This window comes from Myotis myotis, unplaced genomic scaffold, assembly GCF_014108235.1.
Source record: "Myotis myotis isolate mMyoMyo1 unplaced genomic scaffold, mMyoMyo1.p scaffold_m19_p_13, whole genome shotgun sequence".
Taxonomy (NCBI): Eukaryota; Metazoa; Chordata; class Mammalia; order Chiroptera; family Vespertilionidae; genus Myotis; species Myotis myotis.
The window spans coordinates 56,865,905-56,886,813 of NW_023416317.1; the positions used below are offsets into that span (position 1 = coordinate 56,865,905).

The 20,909-nt window shown below is 67.4% G+C and overlaps 2 protein-coding genes across 3 annotated transcripts in view; both read right to left on the reverse strand.

Annotated features, from left to right (window-relative positions):
• Positions 1 to 154: 154 nt before the first annotated feature.
• Positions 155 to 9,214, reverse strand: APEH (acylaminoacyl-peptide hydrolase). Its single transcript, XM_036333541.1, has 22 exons — positions 9,067 to 9,214; positions 8,859 to 8,991; positions 8,432 to 8,558; positions 8,025 to 8,118; positions 7,838 to 7,913; positions 7,598 to 7,755; positions 7,300 to 7,437; positions 7,124 to 7,215; positions 7,007 to 7,047; positions 6,799 to 6,920; positions 5,436 to 5,496; positions 4,255 to 4,352; positions 3,577 to 3,628; positions 2,773 to 2,861; positions 2,240 to 2,378; positions 1,745 to 1,828; positions 1,585 to 1,665; positions 1,167 to 1,255; positions 885 to 1,075; positions 694 to 796; positions 503 to 609; positions 155 to 416 (listed from the first exon to the last, which is right to left on the reverse strand). The coding sequence occupies exons 1-22, from the start codon at positions 9,076 to 9,078 to the stop codon at positions 311 to 313; spliced, it is 2,193 nt and encodes a 730-aa protein (XP_036189434.1). The 5' UTR covers positions 9,079 to 9,214; the 3' UTR covers positions 155 to 310.
• A 1,815-nt stretch (positions 9,215 to 11,029) lies between these two features.
• Positions 11,030 to 20,909, reverse strand: part of BSN (bassoon presynaptic cytomatrix protein) — a 56,288-nt gene continuing 46,408 nt past the window's right edge. The window contains exons 6-12 of one of the 2 annotated variants that reach the window (XM_036333550.1): positions 18,516 to 20,571; positions 17,475 to 18,256; positions 17,260 to 17,359; positions 16,669 to 16,800; positions 16,424 to 16,478; positions 15,950 to 16,049; positions 11,030 to 14,050 (exon numbers count right to left, since the gene is read on the reverse strand). In XM_036333550.1, coding sequence (XP_036189443.1) covers positions 16,438 to 16,478; positions 16,669 to 16,800; positions 17,260 to 17,359; positions 17,475 to 18,256; positions 18,516 to 20,571 — 3,111 coding nt within the window. In that variant the 3' untranslated portion in view covers positions 11,030 to 14,050; positions 15,950 to 16,049; positions 16,424 to 16,437. Of the gene's footprint in view, positions 14,292 to 15,949; positions 16,050 to 16,423; positions 16,479 to 16,668; positions 16,801 to 17,259; positions 17,360 to 17,474; positions 18,257 to 18,515; positions 20,572 to 20,909 lie in introns of both variants that reach the window. The other variant, XM_036333549.1, reaches the window with a different exon arrangement.

Sequence of the window (20,909 nt, forward strand, 5' to 3'; positions counted from 1 at the left end):
AGCAGAGGGAGCTGGCCTGGGGGAGCCCCGCTGGCCAGGACGGCAGCGGGTGAATCCCTCATGGTGTCCTCCCCTCTCACACGGAGGTAGATGAGGTCCCCGTGGCTGAGGTCTCTGAACCCCCCGGCGGGGCTGGGCACAGAGGACGAGCAGGAACCAGACTGTCTTCATTTATTATAACCAGACAGCCCGCCTCTCGCTCACCCAACCAGAGTCCAGAGCCCAGGATCCTCCCGCTGCTCTGCCAGACCCCGGGCTCTCCCAGAACCGAGGGCCGCCCCTGCCAACCGGCTGGCGCTGAGGCGGGCCTTCAGCTGCCCAGGTGCATGCGCAGCCAGAGCACGGCGTTCATGAGGCTGTCCGACTCCACCTCCACCTCAGACAGGGCGTGGGTGCTCTGGGGGTACAGCAGGAGCCTGTGGGGGGGGGGGGCGGGCAGGAATGTTTGAAGTTGGGAGGCGTCCTCCCCTGCCCGCCAGCTTCCGGGCCGCCCGGCACTCACCGCACAGGCACGTTCCGGGTCTTGAGGGCACGGTAATACTCTATGCCCTGCTTGAAGGGCACCCGCCGGTCCTTCTGGCCCAGCATCAGTAACAGCGGCGTCTTCACCTGGGGGTGAGGACGAGGGTGAGCAGGGCCCGGGCTCTGCATGGGTGGCAGCACGCGGGGCCGGGGGGGGCTGTGGCTGTGTACCTGAGGGGAGTACTTGAGGGGCGACTTGTCGAGCATCTCCGCCCACATGCTGAGGTCTGGCAGGCGGTCGCTGCTGTAGGAGAAGCCCGCCTCCACCACGCACCTGCGGGAGACCAAGCCCTGCAGCTCATGGGCGGGGCTCCGGGGGGTACGGGCTGGACGGGGCCAGGGCCGGGAGAGGGCACACCCACCAGTCGGGGATGTCCGTGGAGCCCAGCATGGAGGCGATGTTGATCACCGGGTTGCGGGCCACGCAGGCGCTGTACGTGTCCGGGTACTGACCGATCAGGTGGCAGGAGAGGAAGCCGCCGTGGGACCCGCCCATCAGGGCCACCCGGTCTTTGTCGAAGTGTTCCTCGCGGAGCACCTGCTCAACTGCAAACTACAGGGCGGGCGGAGCGCACCTCAACCCGCTGCCGGCCCCGCTGCGCGAGGGCACCCCCAGCCTCCTCGCCTCCCGCCAGCCCTGCTACCTGGACGTCCTTCACGTCCTGGTGGCCCACGTTGCCGGGGAGGGAGAGGATGCTGTCCTGGCCAAAGCCCGTGGAGCCACGATAGTTCACTGGAGGCCAGGAAGGGACCAGACAGGGTGGTCAAGGGACAGTCCCGCCCCCTGGACACTGTACCCCCGTCTGTGAAGTAGCCTTGGGGCCAGCTGCACACTGCTGGGGGGAGGGGCTGAGATTCGAGGCGGCTGCCGTGAGCACTCCTTCCCTGGGCGTCCCAAGTGAGTCTCCAACCCCCTCGCCCTGGAGCCAGGCCGGCCGGCAGCTCCTGGGGGTGGTTACCAGGTCGAGCCACAGAGACGCCTGCAGACTAGGGCGGTGCTTGCACAAACCAGGCGCCCCCCCCCCCCCCCCCCCCGCGGGAGCTGCGGGCCCTGGCACTCACCCAGCAGCACGGCAAAGCCCATCTTGCACAGCATGGCTGGGAACAGCATCCAGGCGGTGACGAAGGATGAATGGGGCCCCCCTGCAGGCGGGGAGCAGGGGGTGAAGAGCCAGCCAGGAGGGGTGGCGGGCGGGCAGGGGCTCTTAGGCCAGGTGCCTACCGTGGGGCATGACCACCATGGGCACCTGGGTCTTGTCGGGAGGGTTGCTGGGCTGCAGGAGGATTGCTTCAAAGTCAAGGCCAGCTGCGGGGAGAGGAGGCCGTCAGCAGGGCCGGCGGGGCTGCCCCAGGCAAGGCCTCGCTGCAACTGCAGCTCTGGGGCCGACCCCCAGAACAGGCCTGGCCACGGCCCCCACACGGCGACACGGACCCAGGAGCCCCTGCGCCAGGGCCGCGTTCGGGGCATGTATGGTCACAGGCCGCGTAGGGGCCTGTCTTTGTGCCTTGGTTCCCCACCACAGGCGACTTGGCCTGGGGATTCCACGCTGACACCCAGAGCAGGTGCCCAGATGCCTGGACCCCGTCCTCCCCGCGGCTGTCCAGAGGGGAAGGGAAAGCCTCTCGGAGAGAATCCCAAGACCCCCCGAAGCCGGAGGCAGGAAAGGGGGGCAGACGCTGTGCCGGCAGCTGGGGAGGGGCCGCGCCCCGGGCTCACCATACTGCACGTTCTCCTGCTCCGGGGGTGGCTGCAGCACCCGGACGCCCCAGGAGATGTCGGGAATGGGCTCGGCCTCCTCCAGGGACACCCACACCACTGACCGTTCCTTCCCCGGGGGAGGCAGGAACCCAACTTTCTGCCAAGGGGAAACGGTGTCTGTCACGGGGCCTGGCTGCCTCCCTGCCCATGACCTCTGCCCGGGCGGGGGCGGGGGGCAGCTCTCTCAACGCTGAGCCGTCTCCCCCTCCAGCGGGTGTGGCACGGACGCCCACCGTGGGCTGGTCCATACAAAGGCACGCACCGCACACCCCTCGGCTTCCTCTGAGGTACTGTCTCCCTGCGCTCTGTTCAGCCAGAGGCCGGGGCGCGGCCCCAGGAGCCCGTTCTATGCAGGGCAGACCCAGCGGGCAGTTTGCGGACCACCTGGCCTCCCACCTGCTGACCAGCACAGACTCCGGCCGGTGCTCTGACCCGGAGCTCTTCCTGCACAGACCCTCTTCCCGGCCTGGCCTGGGGCCACCAGCACTCACCAGGCTCGGGGGCAGGCTGGGCGTGGAGAACTGTGCCACCATGAGGTCCCGGTCCATCGTGAGCAGCTTCCAGCTCCCTCCTAACCCCCCTGCAGAAGGCAGATGCCACTCAGCACCCACAGGGCCACCTTCCCACCCCCTCCCTGCGGAGCCAGAGTCCCTGGCGGAGGTGCGACAGCAGGTGCCTTCCTGCCCTGGGAAGCACAGGTGCCCACCCGGGACCGTCCCAGACCCCCAAGTGCACGGTCCTGGGCGAGCCTCCTGCTCAGTCTGCTGCTGGTTATCAGACACGGGCTGTGCCCGGGGCGGCTCGACCTGGGACACCCGGACCCCACGCCACGCCCATCCCCATTCGAGCGCAGCCAGGCCGGGGCCGGGGGTGAGATCCTGGCCAGGGGTCCGAGGAGGGTCCTGAGCAGGGCCTTATGGTGAGGTGCAGCGGGGATGAGACCCCGGAAGCTTGGAGGAGTGAGTCAGGTCGGGGCAGAAGGGCTGGAGGGCAGGTCACCAGTGGTTGTAAGAGGAAGAGGAGGGCGCCAGCAGGGCTTCCCCTGGGGCTGGTGGCAGGCGGCCGTGCCTAAGGGCTGCGGAGGCTGAGCAGCAGGGTGGGGCCGCTCTGAGGCGGGCAGGACACGGAGCCAAGGGGAGCAGGGGAGGCAGGCATTTGGCTGGTCAGGGTCCTCGTGACACTGGCAGTAAAGGCTGCAGGACACTCGGTGGCACAGGGGCCGAGGGCCACCGCTGCCCGAGCGCAAGCCCCAGTCCCACCCCTGGCCTGGCTGGCCCGCTCGGCCCCCCACTCACCAGCCGTCAGGGAGGTCACAGTGCCCACCTGGGTGTCCACAGCAAATAGGTCCTGAGCAGAAAGGAGCCACGTGTGGCCTCATGTCCCAGGGCCCTGTGGGTCCCACCCCGCCCCCCACCTTCTCCCCTCAGGGAGCCTGAGCCAGGCCAGGGCTGTGAGCAACTGTGACGGCTACTCAGGACAGGAGGGAGCGGCCTGAGAGGCTGGGTTCAAATCCTAGCCCGTCACAACGTGCAAGTGACCCTCGGCTGTGAGGGCTGCCTCTGAGCCAGAATGCGGACCACATGGTATCACACCCAACAGGGGCTGGCACACCCCCTGGGAGAAGGCCTCTGCCCCCCATCACTCCCCATACAGCGTTTAGGGCCCCCCAGTGCCAGCCCCCTTGTCCCGAGCCGGCGGTGCCTGGGGGAGGGGTGCAGCTGTGTCGTGGAGGATGAAGGCCAGGGAAGCTGTCGTAGCTGCTATAGGGCACCACGACCAAGGACGGCACCGGGGACCACCAGCGCAGCCAGAGCCCCAAGGACAAGTGGAGCCAGGACGGGCCGGCAGGGCCTTAGGGGCGGGCGAGGCCTGGTAGCCGGTACTGCAGCCAGCGGTGAGCAGATGCGGGGCCCTAGGCCCAGGGGCCCGGGGGTGGGTCATGGCCGCTTCTCAGCACAGTCAGGGCCCCTCACCTGTTGGCTGCGCTGAGCAGAGTCGAAAACCACTCGCTGGCTGTCCGCTGACCAGCACCCCAGCGGCAGGTGGCTGCAATAGATGCCAGAGAAGCTCTCTGCGGAGACAGGAGCAGGGCTGCGTCCAGGAGTGTGGGGTGTGCGTGCGGGGGGAGGTGGGGTTAGGCTGGCTGCTGGGGAGCACCCCCGACAGAGGAGGGCAAGGAGCGTTGGGGGGGGCGGGCGCGGAAGACAGGGTCTCCGAAGGCCCAAGGCAGAGCTCAGGGGCCTCTGGGAACGGCGGGCGCTCTGAGGAAATGCCGGCTTCCCGGCGACCTGCTCCTATGGCGCCAGGTGAGCAGGCCCTGGCAGAGGGGGCGGAGGAACCCTGCTCTTTTTAAAATGCTGCTGACTTCAGAGAGGAAGGGAGAGGGAGACAGACATCAGGATGGGAGAGAAGCATGGATCGGCTCCTGCACGCCCCCCACTGGGGATGGAGCCCACAACCCGGGCCTGTGCCCCGACCGGGACTCAAACCGCGGCCTCCTGGCTCATGGGTGGACGCTCAACCCGAGCCCGCCGCCGGGCAATCCTGCTCTTTATCATCGTCCCTCATTTAACCCTCACGTTATCAATGCCGCGAGGAAGGCAGGGTGACCGCCCTCCGCGGATGGAGACAGGGAAGCCCGGGGAGGTCAGGGCACTGGATAAGGTGCAGGCACCCAGCTGCGTCCCTGCAGCCAGAGGGGAGGAAAGGCGCCCTTGCCCACTGGGCGCCTGGACTGACCGGCGGCCTGAGAAGACGCTCACCGCTCACGCCCTGGGGTAGCCCAGGGTCCCAAGGAGACTGAGCACCGGGACTGTGACGGAGCCTGTCGGCCCAGAGCACCCTCCCAGGCGCCTGCTGATGGAGGGCTGGGGCTGGGCAGGGCGGGGGGTGGGACAAGGCGGCCCCAGTGCGGGTTCTGGGAGCCCGGAAGGAGCAGCGGCTCCAGGCAGCCGCTGGGAAACCCGGAGAATCTCACTGGGAGCTGCGGCCGGGCACACCATCCCTCCCCTCCGCCCCGGCAGCGTGACCACCGGACCCTTCCCGTGGCGCCGGCCCCGCTCCCCTGGAGGCTGCACGTGGGCTGGCCCCGCAGGGGTGGCGGACGCAGGAAAATGCCGCAGGCTCCGCCAACCCCCGGCCACACGCCCCTTACCTCCCAGCTGGCGCGGCACCACGTCCACCACCACCGAGGTGACCCTGGTATACCAGTCGTACTGCAAGGGGACACAGGGTTAGGCCGGGGACTGGCGGTGCCTCAGGGCACGGAGCTCAGCGCCAGGCCTCTCTGGGGTGACCCTGGGAAGGGAGGGGGCCCGGGAGGAGCTATGTGCCTCCGTCCTGGTGCGCTGGGCCACGGTCTGGAGGGGCCTGACTCCCAATCTCCCTGGGGCCCAGAGCTCTTCTTGGGCAAGAGCCTCATAACGCAGCCCCTCACAGAGCCTGCCACGTGCCACTGGCAAAGGGCGGGCTCCTGCACCGAGCTCGCTCTCCTCGCTCTCCAGGCGCAAGTCTCCACCGCGCACAGTCCTCCGGTGCCCTCCGTCCAACGGCACTGACAGCCCCAGCCTGGGGCCCTGCCTCAGAGGACGGGCAGGACTCAGCCACTCCTCCACCCGGGACAGGAGGCCCACGAGGGGCCGTGGGGAGGCGAGGCTGGACTTCAGCGCCTCCCCCATCCTGCCGGGAGCCGGTCCATCCTTGCTGTTTCAAGGGACCTGGCATATATGGCATACTGTTCTTAATATGTTTGCTCACCTTCTTGGCACTATGTGTTTTAACCAAGGTCACCTCTCTGAGAAAGGTTGTTTGCCCAGGTAGGGATTTTCCCCTGAAGTTAGGGAGGGAATAAAACCCCTTAACTAAGTGCCAGGCGGGTAATTAATCACTTTAACTATGAACAATCATGCTTAAGCTACATAATCTTTACTCCCTGGAATGGAGATAAGAAACGCCCTAACCTTTGGAATAGAGATTGATAGGATTGGAATCAACTGGTATAAATACAGATGTAACAAGACAACAGGACACAGAACCTAGATACAGAACCTAGACACAGAACCTAGACAGAACCTAGAGACAGAAGAACTTCGCTGGAGAGAACATGGCAAAAGATCCTGGACAGAAACTGGCTACAAAACCTAGAGACAGAACCTAGCGAGAGAACCTGGCTGAAGAACCTAGAGACAGAACCTGGCTACAGAACCTGGATAGAACATGGCAAGAGAACCTGACTAGAACCTGGTGACTGAACCTGGCTGGAGAACCTAGCAAGAGAACATGGACACAGAACCTGGCCGGAGATCCTAACCAGAACTTCGCTGGAGATCCAGACCAGAACTTGGCTGGAGATCCTGGCTAGAGATCCTGTCTAGGCTGCTGATCAACTGAACGCTGTCTCCGTGTCATTCCTTCTTCGCCGATTCCGTCCACACCTTTGGGGACCCCTGGACCTGCTGGGGTTGGACCCCAGCACCATCCCATCCTCTTGCACACGGCCCCGCCCACCTCCAGCTCACCAGGCACAGTTGGCTACACTGATGGTGGGGGACCAGCGACGGGTACTGCAGGTAGACGATGCGGCACAGGTCTGGACTCAGCCGGGGAGAGGAGACAGGCAGGGAGCCATCCGACAAGAGCTCTGGGCCAGACGGAAGCGGGAGCGTCACGCGGCCAGGCCGGGCCGGGCCGGGTGGGTCAGTACAGCTCAGGGGGCCCCGCACTTACCACACTTCCCCCCTGTGAGGTCCACGTAGTACAGGGCTGACCTGAAACCAGCAGAGACGCTTGGCTTCAGGGCCGGCCTGCGCCCCAGCCCCTCCCTGCCCTGCCCCCCCGCCTCACCTGCGGTTGGTGCAGAAGCGGACGCCCAGCCGGAAGGGCTCGTGCTGCCATCCCACGAACACCACGCCCGTGTCTCCCGGGGCCCAGAAGGCCTGTGGGCAAGGCCCCGGGGCAGGGTGAGCAGGGGCCACTCAGGTAGGCCCCGCCCCAGACGCGGAGGGTGGCGTCGGCCTCACCTGTCCGGGGGACACGCTCTCAGGGACGCCCTCGAGCACAGAGATGTTGCCGCTCTCGACGTCCAGCACGCAGAGCACTGGGGTGCTTTTGGAAGCCATGCTTTCTCCCCAGTCTTCATAGAACACAAACTGGTCCCCCTGAGAACACAAGACACTCAGCGTCCAGCCTGCCTTGGCAGGGCCAGCCCTGCCCCCGAAGCCAGTGCCTTCCAGTTCTGCAAGGTGCAGGGTGGGCAGGGCGCGCACGGAGCCCAGGGCTGCCCCGAGGGCCTCCCGGACTGGCCGCGGCCCTGAGCACCTTGATGGCCTGGTCTGGCTTCTTGGGCTCGGCCATGTCGTCATCACTGACGTCCAGGGCTTTGGTCTGAAAGAAGGACTCGGTCTTGGGGCGCTTCTTCTCTGCCACATACAACAGGTGTGTCTCCGAGTGCGACCAGGACAGGCAGCCAAAGCAGTCTGGGTGAGAGGGCCAGTCAGGGGGAGCCCCGGGCGGCAGCCGCCCCTCTGCCCACACCGCCTGTCGCCGCCAGCGCCTCACCGTCCTCGTACACTGGCCCGTGTTTCTCCAGCGCCGACAGGTTGAAGCTCTTGAGCTTCCGGTTCTTCTCCCAGACCTGGGGACATCGGGCATCAGGCTGCCTGCGCCCCAGCAGAGCCTGACACACAGGCGGAGCCCCACTGCCCACCCCCTGGTCCCCCCAAGGCCCCGGCTGCCCCGCGCCCACCTCCAGGAACTGCTTCTCCTCCCCGGCGCCCGCACTCCCTGCCTTGCGCAGCACGGCTTTCATGGCGCCTGAAGGAGACTCCCTGCTCAGCAGCCTGAGGAAGACACGGGGGCAGGTCAGGGTCACCTCCCACCCCACATGGCCCGGACAGGCCACAGCCTCTTAGACAGGATGCTGGGGGCCTTGGCCCACACCCACCTGGCAGCCCTTCCAGCCCCACCGCGGCCGCTGGCCTGGCCGCTCCGCCCGGGCCTCCCTGAGCCTCCACGGGCCCACGTCTGGGGCAAACGCCAGTCTTATCAGGGCCTGTCAGGGCGCAGGGTGCCCCCAGGGGCAAAACCTGGCTCCCGCCGGCCCTGCCCGCACCCGCAGGCCCGGGCCTCGCCCCGGCTTCCTCCCGCACTTACTCCCCCCGGGTCTCCACACTGTTGCCCGCAGGCCCCGCAAACACCACCGCGTCCCCATCGTGGAACACCAGGTACTGGCGGCAGAACCGGATGTTCTCCATGCGCTCCAGGTCCCTCTGGGTCCACTCTGCGAGGAGAGGCAGGGGCTGCTCAAGGGGCCGCCGCCAGGAAGGCCCGCGCCCCATCTGCCTCCGGACGCGCAGGTGCAGGGCCGGCCTCCTGGCGACACCCCCGCGGCTCCGGCACCCACCCACCCACGGGGCGCCCGGCTCCAGGCCCCCGCCTGCACCAGGCCTGGGTCTGCGGCCCCCGCTCAGCTCGGCACTCGGGGCGGCGCTGAGGCCGTGTGTGCACCCCCTCGCCCCGCACCCGTGGGCGCTGCCCAGCAGCCCGCCCTGCACCCCCTCCCGCTCCCCTCCGCGCCCACCGGTGTGCACCGTCCGGTAGCGGCCCCCGTACTGCGTGGTGACCTCGGGGCCCAGGCAGGCGGCGCTCAGCGCGGGCTGGCGGCTCAGCGCCCGGTACAGCGCCGCCGCCTCCGCGGGCTCGCTCAGCAACACCTGCGCGGGGGACACAGCAGGGTCAGGCCCGGCCCGCGCTGCGGGGGCCGCGCGAACCGGGGGCCGAGCCCTCACCTGCCGCTCCATGACCGCCGGCGCCGCCGCGGGGAGGCGGGGCGAGCGGCGCCCGGAAGTGAGGTTGGGGGGGCGGAGCCCGGAGGAGCCCCCTAAATCCGCGCCGCCCGGCCTCCCGGAGGAGGGGCGGGACCTCCGACGAGTGGGCGGGTCCGTTCGCGGGGGGCGTGGCCTCGACGGTCGGGGGCGGGGCCCCAGACGCAGAGCCGGGGACCCGAGGGGGCGTCCTGGGCGGGACCCCGAGGAGAGGAGCGGCTTTCAGGGGCGCGAAGGGCTGGTGGGAGGGGGGTCGGGCACGGGGTCTCCAGGAGAGGGGGGCCGGCCGGGCGGGGCCGGTCATCGGCGGGGTGCGAGCCGCCTGCCCCCAGGAACCTCCCGCTCTGGGCTGCCGGTGGGTCCCTCCTGGTACAACATGGGCGAACCTTCCCGGACAGCGCCAGGCCTGGCCTGGGCGGGGCTCGCACAGCGCTGGTGTGCAGAGCGCTGGGGTGTGGGCCAAAGGGCGGGCTGCTGAGCCCTCGGGGTGTCGTTATCAGCCACCAGGCCCTCCCCGCGAGCTATCGGTCCCTTCAGCCCTCACCCACCCCACTCAGTGACGCCTGCCTCCCCGGCCGCAGTCCAAGCTCTTGGGTGCAGAGGACCTGGTGGGGTCCAGCTCACCCAGAGCCGGAGAGCTGCCTGTGGCCCAGGACCGAGCGGCTCTGGTGGCCAAGGGGGGGCGCGAGGGGCTGGGCAGCAGCTGGGCCAGCAGGGATGTCCCTTCTCCTTGTGCCCTGAGCCTGGCTGGTCTCCCACACCCCAGGGCCCTGGCTCCGTGCCCTGCCCTGCCTTTGGCCGAAATCCGCCCGCCTTCCCCATCAGCCACATCAGCTCCTTCAGGAAAAACAGTCCTCATGCCGGAGGCCACTGGCACTGCGAGCAAACCAGGCAGGACCCGGACGGGAAGAGTGGCCGGCCGCCAGTGGGGTGGAAGGCTGGCGACTGTGAGGTTCCTCCAGCGGTGTTTGTACCAGGAAAGCGGGGACATGGTGCCTGTCCATGGGGCTGTGCAGTGGACCCGCTGGAAAGGCCAGGCTCAGCTCTCTGCAGGCTGGGCCCCGGGGGTGGCCACCCAAGTACCTGGGTGAACATGCAGAAACAGATGGGAGGAGCTGGCCTTCCAACTTCTGTGTAAAATGACAAGGAAGAGTCCCAGCTGGCGTGGCTCCGTGGATAGGGCATCAGCTGCGGACTGAAGGGACCTGGGTTCTATTCCCGTCGGGGGCACAGGCCCAGGTTTCGGGCTCGATCGCAGTGGGGGGGGGGGGCGTGCAGGAGGCAGCCGATCAATGATTCTCTCTCATCATTGATGTTTCTGTCTCTCTCTCCCTCTCCTTTCCTCTCTGAAATCAATAAATAATTTTTAAAAAATAAAATGAAAAATAATAGAAAAATACAAATAAGGACATGCATCAAGGTGCTAACCTGGGGAGGGGGTGGGAGGCCGGAGGCCAGGGTGAGCCTCTTTTTGTTGACCTGTGGTCTTAAAGTTGCCTAGCAACGCTGGCTCCTTCAGTAGGGTTAGCCCATCCTTCTGGGGCAGGGCTGAGGTCTGGCAGCCCCTGAGTTTGGGGGTTGGGGCAGACACAGCCAGGCAGGCGGGTGTAGGACCTGTTGGCGGCATCAGGGGGCAGCACCTGCTCACCCGGCTCCCTGGAACCAGGGCCCAGAAAGTGGTTTGTGCAGCCTGGACACTGGGCACAGGCGGAGGAGGCACCACCTCCAGGGCCAAGCTTGGGACCTGCCCGGGGAGCCTCAGTGGGGGCTGTGACGTGGACAGCGCGTGGCCTTGGCCCTGCCTGGCTGGCACCTGCGCACTCTGCCGGTTCACGCTTCTCCACGGACAGGACTGTCGCGAGCTGGGGGATGTGCTCCTCTGGCTGAGCCTCCCCCGGCAGAAACCACCCCAAGACAGTCTGCAGGTTGTGGATATCAAGTCCTTTATTCTGATGCCACAGTTACCTCGTCACAGCACAGGGGAGGGACACGGAAGTAGCACGAGTTCTCACGGGCACGGAGGACGCACACACTTCACAAGGTCATGTGGAGGGCTCGGTCATTGCACTTACAACTGTAAACTTGTTTGTGTGACTGTACAGCACTCCCCCCCCCCTCAGATAAAGAAGGAGAGAAAGAAAGGGGGGGAGGGACTGAAGGGAAGGAGTGGGGGAGGAGAGAGGCAGCCAGCAGGGGCGAGGCTGGGCGGCCACAGCCAGGGCACCGCACCTGCAGGGGGCTGACGGGGTCAGAAGCTGGAGGCAGACACACACACCCACTCACACCGGGTCACATGCACGCACGGTGTCACCACTTCCACGGCTCTCAGGGGGCAGGCTGGGTGCCCAGGGAGACGGGTGACATCTCTGAGGAGTTTCAGTTGACCAGGCCTGTCACTCTGACCCTGTCGAGTCCACGATGACACCTATTTACAAAGTGGGGGAGGGGATACAGGGCGGGCGGGGCCAGGCTGCCATGCTGCCCTCAGCACAGCTGAGACCTCGCTCTCCCCGGACGGAGCAGATGGCGGGGAGGGGGTGTCGCTGTGAAATGAATCCCTTGCTTCTGACGCTGGGCGGCCGGTATGCAGAGGCCTGGACGGCGTCCTAGGGACCCTTTCCTGTTGGAGATATGCCCGGGGCTCCCCACTGCCCACGGCCCCGAGTGCTGGTCCCTTAGCATCCACAGGGCCAGGACGCCTGTGCCGAGGCCTGCTCCAGTGAAGGCACAGGTATGACCTGTGCGTCCGCTGGGGATGGAAGGGACAGATGTCAGACCTTTCAAACTCGGAGGGCTCGGCCAGAAGGAAATTTGCTGAAAAGTTAGCATGTCAGAGCCTGAGGCCGGGTCTGATGGAGCCACCTGCAGCCACCTGCCTGCTCCTGCCCACCCCCGGCTTCAGTGGCAGGAGAGCTGCTGCGGGCCCCAAGTACCCAGCTGGCCCTGGGCAGTCAGAGGTGATGGAGGTGGCCCCCCTCAGCCCTTGCTCAGGTCGCCGCCCGGAGCCCAGGCCTGGTCTCAGAGGAGGCAAGTGCCATGGGATGCGTGAGGCCCAAATCCTGGAGGACCAGGGTCTCAGGCCCAACACAGAGGTTGACACCTCCTATCCCCCCCCGAAGCGGCCAGGATCCCTCTGTAGGGCCATGTAGACCTTATGGGAAGCATGGAAATGTGGACCCTGAGAAATGCATGGTGCAAACCAGAGCGCGGAGGGGCCGGGCCGGGGCGGCAGCCACCCTGCCGGCTCCTGGCTCAGTGGCAGGGACGCAGCGATGAGGGTGGCAGGAGTGCAGGTCCTGGGGACAGAGGCAGAAGGCCTCAAGGTTTGCTATGAAGCCTCCCAAGACACTGGGCTTGCAGCCGCTGCCTATGGGGGCACCTGCTCGGTCCGAGATGACCTTTTCAGCTGCCCTCGCCACGAGGGCCTGATGTCCAGCTCTCCTGAGCACCCTTTGACCCCTGGAGCCACCTCCTGGCTCACAGACCTCTGCGCCTCCAGCCACAGGGAAGGGGCCTGGAGCAGACAGCCAGGGCCTGGGGCCCTAGGACACAGCCAGGCCCTGCCCTGGGCCTGTCAGGCCATAGACATAGCCCAGCTCTGCCCCCGAGGGTAGGGGTGGCCGGATGCCTCTGGCTCAAGGCTGGGTGAGGGGAGCCTTCTGAATGCTCCCGCGCACACTCCCTGAGCAGGCCTCACCGTGTCCACTGAGACCTCTCGCCTGCCATCTTGGCGAGCTCCGGCACACCCCGGCAGGCCCCTGCTCGCTCGTGCACAGGCAGCGGACGCTCCTGAAGGGGAGGTTCTGAGGCAACAAGGACTCCAAGCAAGAGGGTCGGGCATTGAAAGTGGGTGAGAGCGTGCAAAGAGGCTGCGAGCGCATGCTCCACGGGGCAGCGACTCGCCGGTGTCAGCGCCGGCCACGGGTCAAACATGCCACAGACAGAGCCATGGGGGAGCAGGCGGCAGGAGGGGTCTGATATGAGCATATCTATCCAGTTTCTCAATTGCATGTTTGCAATGAACTCCTTATACATAACATGGAATTTATTAAATATTAACAGTTGTCTTTGAGGGTTTCTATTTCATTGCATAGAACGTTAGAGATGAGACTGTGGCTGTGCCCAAGAGACAGAAAGTCTCCGAGGGCAGGGCCTGGGAGGGCGGCCGCCCAGTCCACCAGGTGGGTGGAGGGAGCCACACTCCCCAGTCCAGGGCGCTGGGTCCGCCCCGGCCAGAAGCCTGGCCTCTGCTGAGAGCCGCCCTGGTGATGGCTTAAGAAGGACTGGATTGCACAGTAAACAGGCGGCGGGCTCCCGAGGCCTCGCCCCAGGGTGTGCTCTGGGCGGCCTGCTGCCCACTATTGCTTCGGAGTCAGCCTCCTCCCTGTGCTGAGCAGGGACTGAGCAGCGAGGGACCAAACCGTCAGTCACGGAGGGGTGGAGGGAGGGGAGTCCAGGGGTGAGCAAAGGAGAGGCGGAGGGAGAAGGAGAAACCAAAGAAAATGTTCATGAGGTATACACGTAAACCAACTGAAATGTTAAGGCTGCTCTCGAAATCAAAGGAAACCCCCAGGTGTGAGGGGGGAGCCAGCTGTCGAGACGATGGCGGTGCCCGGGAGCGATGGCTGGGGAATGGCTTTGAGATGGCGGCCCGCGCGGGCACTGCCACCGTGGGCTGCGGGAGCCTCAGCCAGGGCCCACGCTGCATTTCGGTGCTATGGCCTCTGGTTCCAGCAAGGAGACAGTGTTAGGTCCTAGTGTTTGTCAAGTCCTCCCGACCCACGACAGCACACGGAAGTCTGCTCCGATGTCACCGGAGGGCAGGCTGTGGGGCAGGGCCCTGCGGCTGCAGAGGGAGGTGGGCCAGCTGGAATGTGGAGGAAACGGCCGGGGCCCAGCTCTCAGTCCCAGGCTGTGGAAGAACTGGCCGCGTGGAGGGAGGCAGCGTCTGTGGGAAAGGCAGCGTGAGCCAACTCTGTGTATAACGCATGGGAAGCCGGCTGGCCAGGCCGCAGGGTCTGCAAAGAGGCTCTTCCCTCCCCGGCCTGAAAGCGGCGCCCCAGGAGAGCAGGGGCTCCGGAAAGTCAAGCAGGGGTCCGGCAGGTGGTCCCACTTGTCCAGCGGAGGCCGCCCACCATGTCCGTCCCTCCGGCGAGTCTGGGAGCCAAGGGTGCGCCAGATTGTAGATGCTTGGAGGCGGGAAGGAGGGAGGCAGGAAGGAAGGAAGGAGGGAGGCGGGAAGGAGGGAGGTGGTTAGGAAGGAAAGAGGATTTTGTCAAGAGCTGTGGACAGCTGCTTCCCACCCGCGCTCCTCTCAGCTGCCTGCCACACGCCATGGCCTCCTCCCCACTCAGGCTCCCACCCGAGGCTGGGGGATGGGTGCCCGGCCGCTTTGAGTCAGAGACGGACAGGAAGAAGCAGAGTCAGGTGGGCCAGAAGGGATGCTCCTGTAACACGACTGCTGCTCTTTGCTCTGCGTCAGAGGAGGGAGTGGGGTTTGTTGACATGGCAGCCTCTCCAGCCACCAGGACACGGCCTCGCACAGCAGCGCTGCCTGCTCGCCCCCCGTTAGCCGAATGAGAGCTGGCGGGAGACCCTGTGACACGCAGTGAGCAGCTCAGCGGTCCACCCACGTCATGTGGCAGGACACAGAATCAAGCCACGCCCGGGCTTCCTGTCCCTTCCCAGGGACAGAGCTCCAGCCCTAAACCCAATGGGCACGGCCAGGAACCTGATGTCACAGGTGCTGCAGGCTGCGCGAGGAGTCACCCGGCTGAGCAGGAGAGGGGCAGGGAGCCCGTGTCGTGGGGTGAAGGCAGGCAGAGCACTGGGGGTGCTGCTCTGTGGCCACTGGAATTAGGATACGGGCCAGGCTCTTCACTTTGGCTGCCCCCGTCCCACCTCCCCCCGCAGGCACCCGCCCCCAGCCTCACCCGTACCCTCTCCCGCCAGGCTAGGCCTCGGGCGTGCTGGCTGCTGGTCCGAGGCCCACCTGTCGCCTCGGCACCGGATGCTGTTCCCCTGCACCCGCCCAGCCCCCTCTCGGTCTCCCTCGCCCTGACCACTGTCTCTAGGGCAGACCCTTTTGCCCCGACTTCATGGGCTCAGCGCGTGTTGTTGCTTCAGAAACCACCATTTGGACCTAACTTTCACCTTGAACCTTCTGTCCTCTGGCCCACTCAATGGACTGTCAGCTTCTGAGTGCAAGGACGTGGTTCTGGCCCCGCAGTGTCCCCAGCACGGGAGCAGGCCCGGCCCTTGCCTAGGGCTGGCGAACCGTTTCCGGAATAACTGAGTGAGGGGGTGAAAGGCTGGCCCTCCCCTCCTGTCCCCCTGCTCCTCCAGAGGCAGGCAGCCCCTCGACCCCACCCAGCGCCTTCCCACGGCAGGCCTGGCGCGGGGCCCTCTGACTTCTCGCTGCCCTCCTGGCCCTGCCGCCCACGCCCGCCCACAGGAGAAGCACTGGGCCTCTGTGCCCAGCCTGGGAGCGGAGAGGAAGCGGGGGAGGCCGGTCCACGGCTGCAGGAGGGGCTGGCAGTGCACAGAGCGGCACCACGGGCCAGGCCCTCCTTGCCATCTGCATGCCATGCCTCTCCTCGCCAGCGGCAGGGCCACGCCAGGGAAGGCTCCGGGGGGAGGACCCCACCCCGCCTGGGCCCTTTCTTGCCCCCGGGCTGACCTGGGCTGGGACGAGCCTACCCGTCTGGGACCTCCCTCCTCTGTCCTTTCTCGTCTCCCCCACTCACTCTGTTCTGCAGCGACAGTGTATGACCTCAAGCTCGGTGTCTCCGTCACACGCAGGCACTGGGCCTGACCCTCCGCCCCGCCCGCCCTGGTCCCCACTCACTGTTATACGCAGAGTCCAGAGCTGCGCCCAGGCCTCGGACTCCAGACGTTTTCCACAACAACGACGCCACCTCCCTCCATCTCATCGAGAGCCTGAGAGCCTACGGAGCGCATGGAGGTTGGGAGGAGCCGCATCCAGCCCCACCCAACGCCCACTCCTCGCTGGGAGAGCCCTGGGGGCAGGGGTGCTGGAGAAGGACAGGGATGGGAGCCCTGCTGCCCTTTGCTGGGACCGTGTGGGGCGCAGGGACTTGCTGAGCCAGCCTGTGTTGGGGCCTCTGGGCAGAGGGTCCCTCCTGTCCCTCCTTCTCCTCCTCCCCCCACACTCAGAGGAGGGGGCCCTGCGGCTCTGGCCACATCACCTCCCGCTGAAGCCCAGACTCCGCCTCCCAGGACCCCAGGACCCCAGGACCTAGAGCGGGTGAGCCCCTTCCGGCCGTCCGGGGAGGGAGTGGGTGCAGTAGCTCATACTCACCCCTCCGGGCAGGGTCACCAGAACGAGGAGAATTTTTTGCCAAAAGCAGAGACCGCTGTGAGGTGGAAAGGAGAGAGGCATCAGGCTCCCTCCTGGGCGGGGTCGGAGGGCACAGGGAAGCCAGTGCAGCCCAAGAGCCCCCAGCTGGCCCAGCCCAGGGACCGAGCGGAGGCAGCCCCCAGACCCAGCTCCGGCTGCAGGGCCTGGGACAGCGCCCACCGGCACCTGGCATGGGCAGCGCTCACCTTCTGTCAGTTTGCCCGCCTGCTCCGCGGCCCCCCCGGGGAGGATCTTGGAGAACACGCTGTCCCCTTCGGCCCCTGGCTGGCCAGCGGGAGCCCCTGGGGTGCCTCCGGGCCTGGCTCCAGCTTTCATACCTGTGGGGAGCGGGGGAGAACACCGTCACAGCCAAGCTTGACCTGGCTCCTGGAGCTGAGGGAGACGGCGTGAGGGCGTTGAACACAAGTCCAGGGATGGGGGGAGGACAGAGGAGTGAAGAGGGAGGACAGGAAGAAGAGGGTGTGAAGAAGGTCAAGAAGGAAAAAGGAGGGAAAGACGAGGAGGACGGGAGTCAGGAGGAGGAGGAGGAGGAGAAGGAGGAGGAAGGAGAGGAGGAAGTCAAGGTCCTGCTTTGGGCTCCCGTCCCTCTCAGGTCCCTGCCGAGGCTCCGGTGGGGACCCCGTGCTCATCCTAAGAGGCTCGTCCTCTGCCGGGGAGGCCACAGCCCAGGCCCCTTCTCAGGAGCAGTGGGGCCTGCGGTGCCGGGAGCAGGGGCACGGTGGGTGCGGGGGCAGCCGGCTCTCTGCGGCACAGGCGAAGGCACCAGTGAGGCTCACCTGCAGGTCCAGGTCCTGGCGGTGGCTGAGCCTGCGGGGGCCTCCCCTGCTGGGCCGCTTTGGCTGCCCCTTTAGAGCCAGTGGTCTGCTCTGTCCGCGGCTGCAACACAGAACCCAGAGCTGAGCGCTGCCGTGGACCGCGCCCAGCAGGAGCCAAGGGGATGGCCAGGCTGCGGCCGCCGCCCTGGGGGGCTGAGCCCTGGGGCCCCGCTTACCGCTCCTGCTGGCTGGGAGCCTGCGGCGGCCGCGGGGCCCGGCTGAGGCTTCCCGGCTGGCTGGCTGGCGGCAGGGGCGGGACCCCGGGCGGCTGGCTGGCCCTGCTGCTGTGGCCGCGCCTGTGGCGTCTGCTGGGGGGGCTGTGGCCCGGGGCCCTGCGGCTGGGGCTGGGGCTGGGGCTGGGGCTGAGGCGCACGTGCTGCTGCTGCTGCTGCTGCAGGCGTCTGCCTGGCCGGAGGCTGCTGGGCCGGCTGAGGCCCTGGAGGCGCCTGGCGAGCCTGCGGCTGTGGCTGGGGTTCTGGCTTGGGCTGCGGGGCCTGCCGGGAGCCCTTCTTGCTGTCGGAGGCGTGGTGGTAGGCTGAGGGCGCACGGGGCGGCTGCGCGTACTCGGCGGAGCTGGGGTACCCGGGCTGGCCCTTCCTCTGCGTGGTCGTGGCCGGGCCGGGCTGAGGGGCAGGCCGGGCCTCGTGGCGGCCCGGGTCCCGAGCGTGTGGTTTGGCAGCGCGCCGGCCTGGCTCCTCGCCGGCGTGGCGGCCTGGGTGCCGCCCGTGGTCTCCGTGGTGCCGGTGCTCCTTCGCTCCGGCGTGGCGGCCTGGCCCCCCCTCCTCGTGCGGCCACAGGCCCTCCTCGGGGGGCTCGTCGTAGTCGTGGTAGCTGTGCCTGGCGGGGCCGCGCTTCTGGGAGGAGGCGGCTGCGTGGCCCCCGTGGTGCCTGAAGCGGTCCGAGCGGGCGTCCCGGGGCTTATCGAACCAGTCCGTCTCCTCCTGGCCCAGGTGATACGCTGCAGAGACCAAGCAGAACAGCATCACCCAGGCCGGCGGGGGCCTCGCGGAAGCCACGCAAGGACACCAAGGCGGGCACCACGGCCACCAGCCACACTGGGACCTGCCCCCGCCCACAGCCAGGCCAGGGTGCAGGTGGAGAAGGTAGGGGCCCGGGAAGGAGGCGCCAGGCCAGAACCCCCGGGGACAGATCGGGGCCCAGGACCCGGGGGTGGGAGGCCCCGTGCTGGGCCCGCAGCCGTCACCCACAGCCGTTACCTTCGCTGTCGGACACCACACAGTGGGCATCGTCCAGGAGGTAGCCCTCCTCGCGCTTGTACGTGTGGGCCCGCGGGCCGTTCCTGACGTGCTCCTGGACGTCGGGCATGGAGTGGCTGGAGCAGAACTGCGGGCAGGTGTCTCCAGGAGGGAGGGCATCCCCCGCGGGGCGGGGCCGTCCCAGGGGGCTGACGGGGCTCTCCTCCTCCGAGGCCTGGCTCCGCATGGGGGGCCGGGCCCGGCCGTGGGCCATGCTCAGGGAGGAGGGCTTGGGGCCTGCCTTCTGAAGGCGCTCCACAGCCTCGCGCTCCCGCTCGTAGCCCTTGCCCCGGCTGCCGAAGTCGTGGCTGGACAGCTTCTCCCCGCTGTACGCCGCGGGGCCCCGGGACCGGCTGCTCCCGCCGTACACGCGGTCGTCCTCCTCCACGGCGTCCCGGCTGGCCGCCCCGTAGTGCCTCTGCTGCTCATACACGTTCTTCTTGAGCCCGTAGGTGATTTCGTCCTGGAACCTCCTGCCCCGGAGGGCCAGGCCGCTGCTGCCCGCGGCGGGAGGGTAGGAGGCCAGGTCTGACTCCACATCCCGGGCTTCTTCGATGGGCGAGAACTTGGAGACCTTCTGCTCCATGCCCTGCTTCCGGTGCTTGCTGCGCTTCGAGATGGCGGCCGGGGCCAGGCTCTTGGAGGGGTGCTTGGGCCCCGTGGGGCCTGGACCGTACTTGTCTGCGCGAGCCCCTTGGCGGTAGTCGCTGTCACCGTAGTAGTGGGTGCTGGCGGCCCGGCCGTCGCTCTCCATGCCCCGGTGGGGGCCGCTCTTTCCACGGGGGTCGTAAGCGTCTTCCTCGGACTCTTCCTCCCCCCGGGCATAGCAGCAGGGCAGTGTGGGCCCCTCAAGGGCCCCTGGCTCTCCTGGCTCCTTCCCTGGACGCCCACCGCCGCTCGGGCCCAGGAGCTCCAGTCGCTGGCTGTCCAGGGCCGTGGAGGTGCTGTCCTTGGTCAGCTCACTGATGTCATCGATCGTCACATAGTTCCGAGGGACGGTCTGCTCCAGGCTGGCGTAGTGAGAGTCAGAGGGGTAGGTGGGCGCTGGGCCCGTGCTGCTGCGGTCACTGGCCCGGGGCAGCTCTGGGGTCTTGCTCTGCTCGTAGCTGCTGCTCATCACGGGGCCACTGTAACCGGTTTCGGACGGGGCTGACGACATGGCCACGGCGGGGCCGGCGATCACTTCGTAGTTGGTGGGCACCTTCTGCTCCAAGTCGGCTAGTGATGTCTGGCGTGGCTTTGGATGGGGGGCACGGCTGTCGGCCGGGACTGGGTAAAGGGTGCTCTGTGTGGTTGGCATGGGTGTTTGGGCTGCATAATGGCCTGTGGGCCGGAAAGCCTGCTGGCTTTGCAAACCAGGCTCAGCAGGGTAACTGGTGCCAGGAGGAAAGGCAGGCGCTGGGTACGTGCTGGGGCCAGGGTAGGCAGGTGCCTGGTGGGCTGGGAATCCGTTGGGAGTCGGCCCGGCGCTGCCTGCAGAGTACTGCGGGGCCGGAGCGGCGAGCCGGGGCTGCTGGAAGGCAGCGGGGCCGGAGGGGGTGGCGGGAGCCGCGGCGGAGATGGGGAAGTCTGCGTACTGTCCGGGCGTGGCGCAGCCCTGGAGCCGCAGCTGGTTGAGCTCGCTGTCCGACAGGTAGTCCCGATGCTCCCCCAGACCTCGCAAGGGCGCGTAGTCGCGGCCGCCCCGGTCTTTGGCCAGAGACTCCTTGCGCTGCGTGATGCCCAGCTCCAGGTACTTGAGCTTGGCGTCGATCTCTTTCTCCTCTTCGTCCAGCTCTGCCTGCTTCTTGCGCAGCTTGGTGGACTCATGCTCCACCAGCCGCAGGTCCCGGTCCAGCTCCCGGAGCAGGCTGGCCTTGGCGGGGACAGCGGCGGGCAGCCCCCGCTGCAGCAGGCTGGCCGCGTACAGCTGGGGGGGGGCCTGGCCAGCCAGGGGCAGGTGGGCCTCCTCGGGGGGAGGGCTGGGCAGTGTCCGCTTCACCTTGCGGACCAGGCCGTTGGGCGGCAGCGCCGACACCTGAGACAGAGGGAAGGGCGGGAGCACTGAGACCCAGGGTGTGGGTGGCTTGGCGGGGCACAGGGTGGAAGAGCCCTGGCTTTGGTGGGGCAGGGGCTGGGTTCCATACGGCCGGGCCGGTGCCCTGATTCAGCAGGCAGCCTCGAGGCCCGCCCGCCCCGCCCCCGGCCTGTGGTCCTTGCCTGTGCTCTGGGCACAGGGCGGGGAGGGCAGCTGCCCCGGGCTCTCTCCAGCACCGGCCCGGCTCCGAAGACATCAGAGCACGGGGCTCTGAGAAGCCCGGCTGACGCCCACGGGTGGCCCTGCGCCTCCCACCGAGGCCCTGAGGGGAGGAGGTG